This window comes from Phascolarctos cinereus, unplaced genomic scaffold (genome assembly GCF_003287225.1).
Source record: "Phascolarctos cinereus isolate Bilbo 61053 unplaced genomic scaffold, phaCin_HiC Scaffold_4;HRSCAF=312, whole genome shotgun sequence".
NCBI classification, from domain to species: domain Eukaryota; kingdom Metazoa; phylum Chordata; class Mammalia; order Diprotodontia; family Phascolarctidae; genus Phascolarctos; species Phascolarctos cinereus.
In genome coordinates this window covers 487,982,840-487,995,583 of record NW_027555847.1, presented here as the reverse complement: position 1 = coordinate 487,995,583, position 12,744 = coordinate 487,982,840, and the positions used below count along the sequence as shown (strand labels likewise).

The following is a 12,744-nucleotide window of genomic DNA, read 5'->3' as shown; positions in this document are numbered from 1 at the left end:
ATGCTATCATGGATGATAACATGGAACTGCTGCCCAGATAAATTGTTAAGAATTGACCATTTTGCTGTCTCCAGAGAGGTAATAAAACACCTCTCCAGATAAATATTATCGGTTTACACAATTATAATAACTTGTCATAAAAGATATGACTTCATTGGCAAATGGCATTTTTAGCATCATATACGTTACAGTTCCAAAATGTTAAGAATTACAGGATTATAACATTATATCAGGGAAAAGTTTTTTAAAGAATACATTCAATGGGATATTTTTGGCAAGGGAAAAAATTTCTAAGATTCATATCAATTATAGCAGACAAAAAGCTCCCACTTTTTTTCAGTGTGTCGAATAAAATTCTATATGCAACCTGTGCTTTTTAAATTGATTTAGTAATTTGGATAAAAATAAAACTGTTTGCAATGCTAGTAATAAAAGGAATTTCCTAGAAACCAAAGCTAACAATTCTGTTGTGTTATCTCTGGTTATACCTGATAGAGGTGGGGAGTGAGACCGAGAGTAATGTGGATTCTGAATTTGGGCGGACCCAATTTGATGACCTAGTTCCATCACCCACTTCTGAAAAGGCTTTCCTTGCACAAATCCATGCTAGAAAACCTGGGTACCTTCACAGTGGAGCTGCTACTGGAACCATGCACAGTGATATGTAAGTATCTCCCCTTTTATGTATGTGTTCCTCTAAACCTCAAAACAAAATAAAATAAAAGACTGTGAGTAGCTGGAGAAAATGTAAGGTGTAAGGAGGTAGAAGAGGTGTTCCTTCATTCTGGAAAAGATATGGCACCAATGGCCTGACCCTCATAGAGAAAAAGAACTGAGCGGCATTTAAATGCAGCAGAATTGGGAGGCAAGACCTACTAGAAGGAGTAGCTATGAATATAAAAGGCTTGGGCAGAGTCTGCTATCATTCTCTATAGAGAATTTCTAAGAAGGAGAACAAACAGAAAAGGTATTGTAGATTTCCAAAGAAGAAGCTTAGCTGCTTTGAAGAACCAAACGAGAAAGGGACCAGATGCCTTCTTGAAATCATTGGCACTATCAAGATTGATGCATAAAAAACCATCTGTAAAGGATCTGTCCTGGGGAACTAACAACATGAAATGCTTTCCACCAATACAGAGCATGACCACCTATGACAGAGTTGATAAATCGTTGGAAGTTGCTGGAAGTACAGAGTGCTTAAGTGACTTCCCCAGGGGAAGCCAGTCAGAGATGGAATTTGAACCCAGGGCAAGTCTTTCTGAATCAAAGGCCAGCCATCTCTATCCACTGTTTATATCACCTCTGTAAAAGAACAACATTAACCTAAAATTATCATTACCCTTTGTTTAAAATTCAAATGGTAGTAAGCAGAATATAAAATAGAAGGTCAAAATATAATGATTATAGAAGTTTTTCTCCTTTGTAATTCATTATTTCATGTGTTTATTTTTTGGAATAAGTTAATCTATGTTGTGAAACATTCATTTTATTTTGCATAATGAAACATTGGTATATTACTAATTACCTAGGGTTTTCTCTAAGATTTTAGCCTAAGGTTTAAACTACCAAGTCTACTGGATGTCCTCAATTATGTGTTTCTCTGTATAATAGAAACTGTCCTTCAGGATCTTGAACACAAGAAAATAGTATTTTGGAGGATGTTTTTTATTAGTTATTAGAAATGAATATAAAACCCCAAGGAACATAGGGATGGAAGTGGATAGAACTATGGAAAAAATACTGCTAAAAATAATAATGCTAGAAGTTTATAGAGCCATTAACGTGTTATTTCACTGGATCCTTACAACATAGTATTAATATTATAGTTATCCGTTCCACATCACAACTTTTCCCCATCACCCTTTTAATATATCACGGGGCAGCATAATGCATTAAATGGGAATTTGGGGGGAGTTTTGCAGAAGCTGCAAATGACACACAAAGGCCAGCAGACAACACAGAAAAAATTTAGAAACTCAGAAATGCATAAAATATGTGTATGGTATTGTACAATATCAACATATTTTGTATTTTAATACCATAATAATTCAGACTTCTTCTCTGGTATGAAGGAAGGGCCAAAAAATTTTACACAGATTTTCCAGATCATGGGGTCACAGTGCTCCTCATCCTTGCAATGTGGAAGGGATGACTGTATTGTCTTCATTTTACAGATGCAAAAACTGATGCTCAAAAAGTTTAAGTGATCTCCTCAAATCACAAAGCTTAAGTTTCAGAGTTAAGGTATGAAGTCAGGTTTCTTTTGACTCCAAACCAAATGCTCTTCTCATTAAACCATGCTGCCTCTCAAAACACACATCTGCTATGAATTTTTTATCCATGTTTTCCCTTAGTTCCAGACAATTTCTCTTTGTGCCCAAGACCCATTTGCTCCAATTAATTTTGTTTTTGTATTCTCAGGGTTACAGAAGATGGAGACCCCTATGTGAGGACTGAGGATGAAAATTATGAAAATGACTCTGTCCGTCAATTGGAAAATGAGCTCAAGATGGAAGAATACCTGAAACAGAAACTGCAGGATGAAGCCTACCAGGTATATGAGTCAGATGCCTGCTGCTCCTTAGACCTCCCTAAATTAGTTTGCATTACATCTATTTTAATAGCTGGGATCCTTTGATGAACTAAGAAAATTTATTCATTCCCACTTTCTTAGGGATTAGATAGACTGCTTTGCTCAGAGTATTTTAGACTACAAATCAGATTATTATAATATATATAATGTATTTATATTATTATAATATATTATTTATAGTATTATAGTATTATACATATATATATATATATAAATCACCAGTCAGGTACTAAAGTACTAATAACACTAATTGTGCAAATTAATTCTACTCATTACTCAAAAATATTTTATTTGAAACTCTATCTAGATTGTCAGAAAAAGCCTTACTTGGGTTGGGAGAAACATGTTGCCTTTATTGTACCCAAACTGAACTTTGGCAGAAATTTCGTCTCTCTCTCTCTGGGTCTTATAGCATTATGATGGGATTATTATTTCATAATATTTATTAGAAACAGATTTTTAGAAGAAATAAAAGATATGTTATTTCCTGAAATACTTTAAAACTGATGCAGTTATCTAAATAATTATATTTGAATAGCTATATTAGTTATCATATGAGAATAAGCAATAAAAGTAAATTAAAACTATTTGTACCTCCTCTTATAAGGAAAATGGAGACAATCTACTCATGGATTCCTCTTAAAGGTAGATGACAGGGCCAGCTAGGTGGGGTGGTGGATACAGCACTGGTCTTAGAGTCAGCAGGACCTGAGTTCAAATCAGCCTCAGACACTTACTAGCTGTATGACCCAGGGCAAGTCACTTAACCTTGATTTCCTCCCAGAGAGAGAGAGAGAGATAACAGAGTAGGATATTCCACTGAGAAGTTCTGGGAAAATTCTAAGACCCAGATATATAAAAGCAGATAGATAGGCCAACCCTTCAGAAATACTAGAAATGCATTTGCCCTCTTAATGCCTCTTATAAAGCATCAGGTGGGGAAAAGGGCAGAGGACAGCAAAGTTTCTAAAAATCTGATTTTACTGATTACTTGAAGGAACTAAGAACATTGAGCTTGGCAAAGAGAAGACTGGCTGGGATCTTGGGATCCCAGCTTTTGGGAGGGTTTTCACATGGGACAAGGATTGTGTGTATTATTCTGCTTAGCCCCAGAAGGAAAACTCAGAACTAATGGGTGGTAGAATCAGGGATTTGGGTTCAGTATATGAAAGAACTAAGGGGCAGTATGGCCTAATGGATAGAGAACTGGCCTCAAAGTGAGGAAGCAGTAGGTTCAAGGTCCCACCTCTGGCACATACCGGCTTTGTGACCCTGGGGGAGTCCTTTAACTTCTCAGTTATCCAAGCAAATCTCTAAGACTTGAAATTGCGCAATGGTTACCAGTCAACATTGTTAGAGGGAGCTGGCTCATCAGGAATTCTCTGTAGCAACAAAATCACAGGTGTAATTTTTTTTAATTGAAAAGAAAAAGACCAAATGACTAAAAAAAATGACTGAAAATGAAAAAATGGGGAAAAAAATTAGCTGTCCAGAGCCAGAATGGGCTGCCTCAGGAGAGAATGAATTACAAGTCTACAACTTCAGTTCGGATAACCACATATCAGGAATGTTATTTGGGGGATTCATATTTTAGGAAAAGTTTCAACCCAGTGCCCTTTAACCCTCTAAGATCCCTTCTAACTCTAAATCCCAATTCACAGAAAATAATATGTAAATTTTTGACAATGATGGCTTTCCCTAATTCCTTAGCTCTCTTCCCATGTTTTCTTTCCCTTTCTGTTTTTTCTTTTCTCAGACCAGACATTTCATGCTTTTTTAGTGAGGTTCAAGGCCTCTGGTGCATATAGTGTGTCTGTGCCTCTTTGTAGACTCCATCAGATTATGCTACCTATCTGCATTACCTCCTGAGTGCCCAGGCTAGCTTTCTCTGCATTTTGGTGTCTGCTATACTCTTTCCTTTCTTTCTTTTCTTTCTTCTTTCTTTCTTTCTTTCTTTCTTTCTTTCTTTCTTTCTTTCTTTCTTTCTTTCTTTCTTTCTTTCTTTCTTCCTTCCTTTCTTTCAAAGTACACTAGAGAAGAAAAAAATGACCTTTTATTTGACTCTCTCACATGACATGTTAAAATTTGAAACATTCTCCCTGGAGGACTACAGGGCAAAGGGAAATACTTCCCTTCCCCCCAACCAAAGAAAAGAAAGCATGGCTTCTTAACCTCTATAATTCTTCTGGACAATGATTTGATAAAAGAAAATGCAATTAAAATCATCCTATTGTACTTTTACAAGAAGAGAATACCAAAATCATAGATCTTGGCCCCATCTTTGCTGCCATCTCTGTATCTTTTTACCTTAGGGCTTTAAGTCCTGTCATTTCATTAGGCTTTATCAATTTGGTCTCAAAAGCACCTTGAGAAAGATCCGCTTTCAAAGACAACTAACATGTTGACCCAGTTGTTTAAAAAAATGTGAATCAATCTCTCTTTCTCTCTCACTCTCTCTCTCTCTCTTTATATAGATACTTGTCTATAGATCAAATGGAGCGATAAATATATAAAATATATTTATACATGAATTTTCATATGTGAACATAAAACATATTTATATGAATATTTATATAAATACACTATATGTTTGATATAAACATATTTATTTATAAATATACAAACATATTTATTCATAAATATATAAGCATATTTATAAATACATAAAATGCTACAGAAACCTGCATAAAGCTGCTAAAATCCAGATCAATGAAGATTTCTTTTTCCTTAGGATGTTCACTGCATTCCACAGCAGGGAAGAGATATGTCACTTTGCTTGGAATCAAGCCATTAGAAAGTCACAGGGAATTTTGACTGATGATATCCCCACATGTTTCTCATTTGGCTCTATTTCATGTACACAGAGAGATATAGTAAAATTGTCAATGCCTGGGTTCATGTTTTTCTGGGCTCCTCAGCTTGGCCTCCCTCTTGGAGCTCAGTTATTTCTGGCTTTGGGTAACACCAGGAACTGTGACTACAGGCATTCCATGAGTTAGGCGGAGGTCAGCCTTCTGCTACAGAACATTGAATCTGATTTTTTTTTAAGCATATCAGAAATTATGCAGATGGGTAAAACTTGTTGAGGAAATACTCGGAGTTTTACAGTCTTCTTTCTGAGATGAAGAAACTTCTTTTGAGCCATAAGCTGTTTTCACATTGCTTTCTCCTCTATGACCAAATACCACAATGGCAGACAGAAATAAAATGTCGGAACCACAGAAAAAATGTGTCTGGAAGAATTTTAAGATGATTTTCTGTGAATGTACAGATGTTTGATTATGTGAATGCTCCAGCCACCATTTCCTCTTCTCCTCCCCTTCCCCAGCCCCCCACTGCAACGCTTTGTGTGCTTGGCTTTCATCCAAATAATTCACCAGCTTCGCTGCCTCCCTGACTTGGTGTGTCACCTCTCTTGTTTTATATCCTTTTTCATCCACAGGTCAGCTTGCAAGGTTGAGTGCATATCCTTCTATCACTTTCCTCTCAAGTAAGTATCCTCTTTGTTTAGGAAAAAATATGGCTACTTACCAGTGAATTCTAATCACTTGGAACTCAGATTCACAATCACTTTCTGGTTTTTATTTGTTTGTTTTTTAAGTCTGCATGTGATGAGATACCTTCCTTCTGGCATCAAGCAATCATAGCTGTTTATGGAGTATTTCATAGTAATGCTATGGAGTGCTGGCCGGCATCTCCAGAACCTGAATTTTTGACTCTGATTCATTAGGATACTTGGCAGGATTCTTTCTATATGCTAACGATGCTCCAAGGATCAGCTCTTGGCACTCACTCACCAGTTCATGTAGCAATAACATCTTGCTCACTTGACATTTTTCTAATGGATTCCAACCTTTATGAAACTATGGATCAGAGGGGTTCTTAAGCTTTTTTGGTGTCATGGACCCCTTTGGTAGTGTCATAGTGAAGCTTATGGACCCCTTCTCAGAATCATGTTTTTTAATATGTAAAATATATAATATTACAAAGGAAAGCAATAATATTGAAACACAGTCATCAAAAATGAAAGCTCATGGACACTAGGTTTAGAAGCCATACTATAGAGAGATAAAATAGAGAAGAGCAAGTCTTCGTCAACTTTGTGATCTAGTCAAAGAATTAAACATGCTTCCCTCTCTACTAGCTCTACTAGGTTGGGGAAGGCTGTGCAGGTGAAGCCCTTGGTTTTGCAGGTACTAACTGGAGGCACCTAGGTGGCTCAGTGGATAGAACACTGGACCTGGAATGAAGAAGACTTGAGTTCAGCTGTGGCCTCAGATACTTACTAGCTGTGTGACCCTGGGCAAGTCATTTAATCTTTATTTGCCTTTATCCACTGGAGAAGGAAATGGCAAATCACTCCAGTATCTTTGCCAAGAAAACCCCATGGACAGTGCTGACATGCTATGTAGTCCACAGCAACAGCAGCCTAGCAGGAAAAACTTCATATCCAGTCCCAAGGATGGATTCTGTGTTTCCATTGTCAGAGAACCAGCCTAATTTTAGAAATTCTTAGCAGGAGAAGTTTGGCCCCAAAGTAATCATCCATTTTTTTCTGTCACCATAACTGAGAGGAAAGCCCCCAACTAAGGCTCACAGGGGTTTTGTTCAGCATCAGTGGAAGTCCTCTACACAACAAAGAAATCTGAAGCATTTTTTAAAAGTCTCATGAAGGATGTCATGGCACAGTACAAAGATCTTTTGATTTCACATCACAGGACCTGGGTAAAAAGGTAAACCGTATCCCTTAAAGCCTGTGTGACTTTCAGCAAGTCACTTTTACCTCTGTGGACCTCAGTTCCCTCATAACAGCTAGTATTTACATAATTTACACTTTACAGCTTGCAGAAGGCTCTACACATGTTAACTCACTTGATCCTCACAACAACCCAGTGAGATAGCTGCAGTTTACAGATGGGGAAACTGAGGCTGAGAGAGATCAAATAATAATAATGATAATGAGGATAATATCATTTATGTATTACTTCAAGGTTTTTAAAGTGCTTTTTTAAAATCTCATTTCATCTTCATAACAACTCTGGGAGATAGGTGCTGTTATTGTCCTTGTTTTGCAGATGAGAAAACTGAGGCAGATAGAGGTTTAGTGACTTGCCCAGGATCACACAGCTAGTAAATGTCTGAAGCCAGATTTGAACTCGGGTCTTCCTGATTCTAAGTGCTTTATCCACTATATCACCTAGCTAAGAGGTTAAGTGACTTGCAAAGGGTTAACACAGCCAGGAAGTATCTGAGGCACATTTTGAACTCAGATCTTCCTGACTCCGATTCCTGTGCTCTATCCCATGCACCAACTCATCTGTAAAATGAGGGGTTTGAATACAGTGACTTCAGAGATCCCTTTTATCTTTAAATCTATGACCTATACTCTCATGTGAGCATAGAAATACTCTGATGGAACTGGAAGTAAAACTATATTATATTAAAGAAATCAAAAGGATAAAAGTTTGTAAAGAGAAATTCTTCAGCTTATACATTTGACCTTGATCTTACACTTATCTTAGCCTTTCCTGGCTATTGCTAGAGACCCCATGGTTGTCAAGGAAGAAGCAGAAGGAGAATCATTGTACCAGGAGCCTCCCCCCACTGCACCTGCCCCTGTCCTTTTATGTACCGGTTACCCAACATGTTCTTCATGTCACCAGTGGCCCCTAAGGCTCGGAATCAGCCCAGAGCCAGTCTTATGTGTTAGCTGCCATGAAACATGCAGCTGATTAGATATACCAAGGGCTACCCTGCACCCCTAGGGCCCTGCACCTCTCCACATCTGGCCATGCTAACTGACTCCGTGTGCCGGAACCGTTCAGTGCTGCCCATCCAGTTTAGAACCGCTTCTCTTTGTTTGCCTGGCTGCATTGATTCAAGCACCTTGTTCAGCTTTCAGCCAGCTCTGCCAGGGTCTGCAAAATTAGCAAGGCTGATCATTGCAGCCTCTGGTGATAAAGTGGAAAAAAAAATCAAGATGTAGTTCTAAAAGCCATATAAATTAGCCAATAATATATTCCTCCTTAGATACCTCTGGCTCATTTTCCCAAGGCCCAAGGTTAGGATTATGAGCCTGAGAACCAGAGTAAAGCAGAGTTCCTAAGGTTGTGCTGTAAAATGTACTTTATAAGAGATAAGGGGTTTCTGGAGGGAGAGAATACTGCCTTGTTTTCCAGTCTCTTCACCTTTCTGGGGTTTGAGACTCTATACTCGACAGCTAAGTGGTGCAGTGCTTAGAGTATAGGGCTTGGAGTCAAGAAGACATCTTCCTGAGTTCAAATCTGGTTTCACTCACCTACTAGCTCTATGACCCTGGGCAAGTTACTTCACCTTATTTGCCTCAGTTTTCCTCATCTGTAAAATGAGCTGGAAGAGGAAACAGCAAACCGTGGGGTCACAAAGAGTCAGATATGACTGAAACAACAGAACGACACCATACTCTCTATAAATTCATTATCATCATAGGCAGAAAAACTCTGGAGTTGACTGAAAACATCTGTTAAAGATGTAGTGGGTCTAGTCCTGAAAGAGCAAGTATAATGTGGTTTGATCATGTTTGCTCTGTGTTGTGTCATTTTTTTGACAGCTGAGGGCTGGCAGAAAAGGTCAACCTAAGAAATGCCACACAGGAGAAAGAAGGGACAAAAGGATTTTTGACATGGCCATGGAAGAGCAGAGGCTTAAAGTTAACTGGATCTAAAAATGAAACTGCCAGCCCCAAAACTTGATTTTAAAATGCAATTTTTAAAAAAGCTTTTGATATAAACTCAGCAATAGAAAACTTAACAACTGTGGTCTCGATGACTTTGCATGTTCTCTGCATCCTATATCCAGCCAATAACCATCCCCTCCTCCCCACAATATATGTGTGTGTATGTATATACACGTATATACATATACTCACATATGTATGTGTATATACATACACATATATAAGCATGAACCAGTATGTTTTTAATTCAGTCACTTAAGCACTTAAAAGGCAATTGTAGGAAAAGCTAAAGAAGGAACTGATAGCTTTTCAACTTTCCGTAGAGATATAGATATAGTCAAAATGTTAGGGCAGTTTTCTATTATTAAAAGCTACACTAACACTTTTGAGATACCCTACAGACCTCTTCTATGTAGCAGAAATGGAAATTAATTCACAAAAGACCATGATCTTTTATAGAAAGGATCATGAAATTTACCTTTCAATTCCCGTGTAAACATCGATTGTCAATTGAATCAAAATAGAATCCCAGGAGCTATGGTGGACATGCCAAATAGAGACAGACAGAGAAACAAGGAAAGAAAAAGAGAGCCCTTGGGGCAGCTAGGTGGCACAGTAGATAGAGCACCAGCCCTGAAGTCAGGAGGACCTGAGTTCAAAGCCAGCCTCAAACCAAACATTTGACACTTACTGGCTGTGTGACCCTGGGCAAGTCACTTAACCCCAATTGCCTAAAAAAAAAAAAGGAAAATAAAAAAAAAAGAAAAAGACAGCCCCTTTGCCATAAGGGAGCTTCCAATCTAAGTATACACAGAAATACCTGAAGTATATTTATGCATCAACAAGCATGAGGCATGATGTAGTAGGGAAAGAGTTGGTTTGGTCTTCAAATTAAGGGGGGAAAAAAACAGATTCAGATTCTATGGTGTATTTGAATCAGCTCCAACCAGCTCTCAGGAGCCAACTGTTAAATATGTGTGTATATACACATATACACATGCATGTGTATATATACAACACGTGTATATATACATGCACACGTCTATGTACATATATGTATATGCATGTGTGTATGTATATGTATGTATATATAATCACAGGATCCTTAAAACAATGCTATGAGATGGGAAAGGCTGATATTTCTTGGTGATTTGTCCAAAGTCATTCAGTAAGTGGTAGAGTTGGAATTAAAATGTATTGGGGGGAGGATGGTATAAATGTTTAACAACCAGGTCTCCAAGAGGAAACCTATATGCAAGACACACTTTTAAATTTTATATGCATTATTAATATTTTATCTGTCATTTTAAGTCTAGACAATCAATAAAATAAATAAATAAAGCCTTGATTTGTAACATTTGCTGATTTTTGAGGTGTAAATGCACACACTGAAAATTTAACAATTGGCTCTTGAGAGCTAGGTTGAGCTGACTCAGACACTATGAATCTGTTTTTTGGTGGGTTTTTTTTTAAGACTAGCCAACTTTTTACCTACTACATCATATTACCTCACGCTTTTGATGCATAAGCATACTTCAGTATCTGGTGCTCTTATCACATAATACTATATAATTATTGTGTTTATAACACATCTTCTTCTAAGGCTGTAAGATCCTTGAGAACAGAGACTATATTTTATCTAAACTTAACCCCCCACCCACTCACTCCCACTTAGCACAGTTCTCTGTGCATAGTAGATGCTTAATTGGTTTAATTGAATTTGTTAAATTATTTTATTTTTGTCCAGAGCTATGATTTCACGGTGTGGCAGTTCCTACCATCCTTGCCAATTGACAACTTATTCCAGGATACTGAAAGTTTAAATGACCTGTCCATTGCCATTTAGCTAGTGTTAGCCACCACATTGTACTGCTTCTTGAATTATTCCTTTCAATATAGTTCTGTTATGTAATAGTCAATAGATATTTATTAAGCACCTACTATGTGCCAGGCATTGTGGTAAGCACTAGAGATAAATGCAAAAGACAGTCCCTGCCTGTAAGGAGCTTACATTTTATAGATGAAAGACAAGACATAAGAGAACACTGAAAGGAGGGGAGGAGAGGGCAGTGACCACAGAGGGCATGATGAAGTCCAGAGGAGCATAGCCTGGTGAAAAATGAAGAGACTTTTGTTTTAATTTATTAATTGGAGAGTGGTTCTTATTTTTATAAATTTGGCTCAGTTTCCTATATATTTGAGTAATGAAGCCTTTATCAGAGAAACTTCCTGTAAAATTTTATTATCCCAGTTTCATGCTTTCCTTCTAATTTTGGCTGCATTGGTTTTATTTGTAAAAAAAAAAACCTTTTTAATTTCATGTAATCAAAATAATCCATTTTTCTTCCTGTGATCCTCTTTATCTCTTGTTTGGTCATAAACTCTTCCTGTATCTGTGGATCTGACAGGTACATTTTTCCATGCTCCCCTAATTTACTTGTGATATCACCCTTTATGTATAAATCATATACCCATTTTGACCCTGGTATGTAGTATGAGATATTGGTCTGTGTATAGTTTCTGCCAAACTGCTTTCCAGTTTTTCCCAGTAATTTCTGTCAAATAGTGAGTTCTTGCCCTCAACACTTGGGTTTATCAAACACTAGATTACTATAATCATTTACCACTGTGTATTTTGTATCTAATCTATTCCACTGATTAACCCTCCTATTTCTTAGCCAGTTCCAGATGGTTTTCATGATTACCACTTTGTAATGTAGTTTGAATTCTGGTACTGCTAGGCCACCTTCCTTCACACTTTTTTATTTATTCCCTTAATAACCTTGATCTTTTGTTCTTCCAGATTAATTTTGTGATTATTTTTTCTAGCTATGTCAAGTAATGCTTTGTTAGTTTGATTGGTATGGCACTGAATAAGTAAATTAATTTAGGCAGAATCATCACTTTTATTATATTGGCTCAGCCTACCCATGGATGATTAATATTTTTCCAATTGTTTAGATCTGTTTTTATCTGTGTGAAAAGTGTTTTGATTTTATGTTCATATAGTCCCTGGGTTTGTCTTGGCAGGTAGACTTCCAAGTATTTTATATCATTTGCAGTTATTTTAAATGGAATTTCTCTTTCTATCTCTTCCTGCTGAGTTTTGTTGGCAATATATAGAAATGTTGACGATTTATGTGAGTTTATTTTATATCCTGCAATTGTGCTGAAGTTGTTAATTGTTTCAACTAGTTTTTTTAGTTGATTCCCTAGGGTTCTCTAAGTATTCCATGATATCATCTGCAAAGAATAATAGTTTTGTTTTCTCATTGCCTATTCTAATTCTTCCAATTTCTTTTTTTTCTTATTGCCATAGCTAGCATTTCTAATACGATATTGAATTATAGTGGTGGTAACAGATATCCTTGATTTACTCCTGATCTTATTGGAAAAGCTTCTAGATTATCCCTATTACACATAAAACTTGCTCTTC

The 12,744-nt window shown here is 37.0% G+C and overlaps 1 protein-coding gene across 15 annotated transcripts in view; it reads left to right on the top strand.

The window, feature by feature from the left end:
• The window catches only part of DTNA (dystrobrevin alpha), a 484,963-nt gene that overhangs the window by 466,771 nt on the left and 5,448 nt on the right, over positions 1-12,744 (top strand). For 10 of the 15 annotated variants that reach the window (XM_078153434.1, XM_078153431.1, XM_078153432.1 and 7 more), the window contains 2 exons: positions 496-664; positions 2,422-2,554. In XM_078153434.1, the coding sequence (XP_078009560.1) occupies positions 496-664; positions 2,422-2,554 (302 nt within the window). Of the gene's footprint in view, positions 1-495; positions 665-2,421; positions 2,555-6,035; positions 6,084-12,744 lie in introns of all 15 variants that reach the window. The other 5 variants (XM_020992521.2, XM_020992528.2, XM_020992540.2 and 2 more) reach the window with 1 other exon arrangement.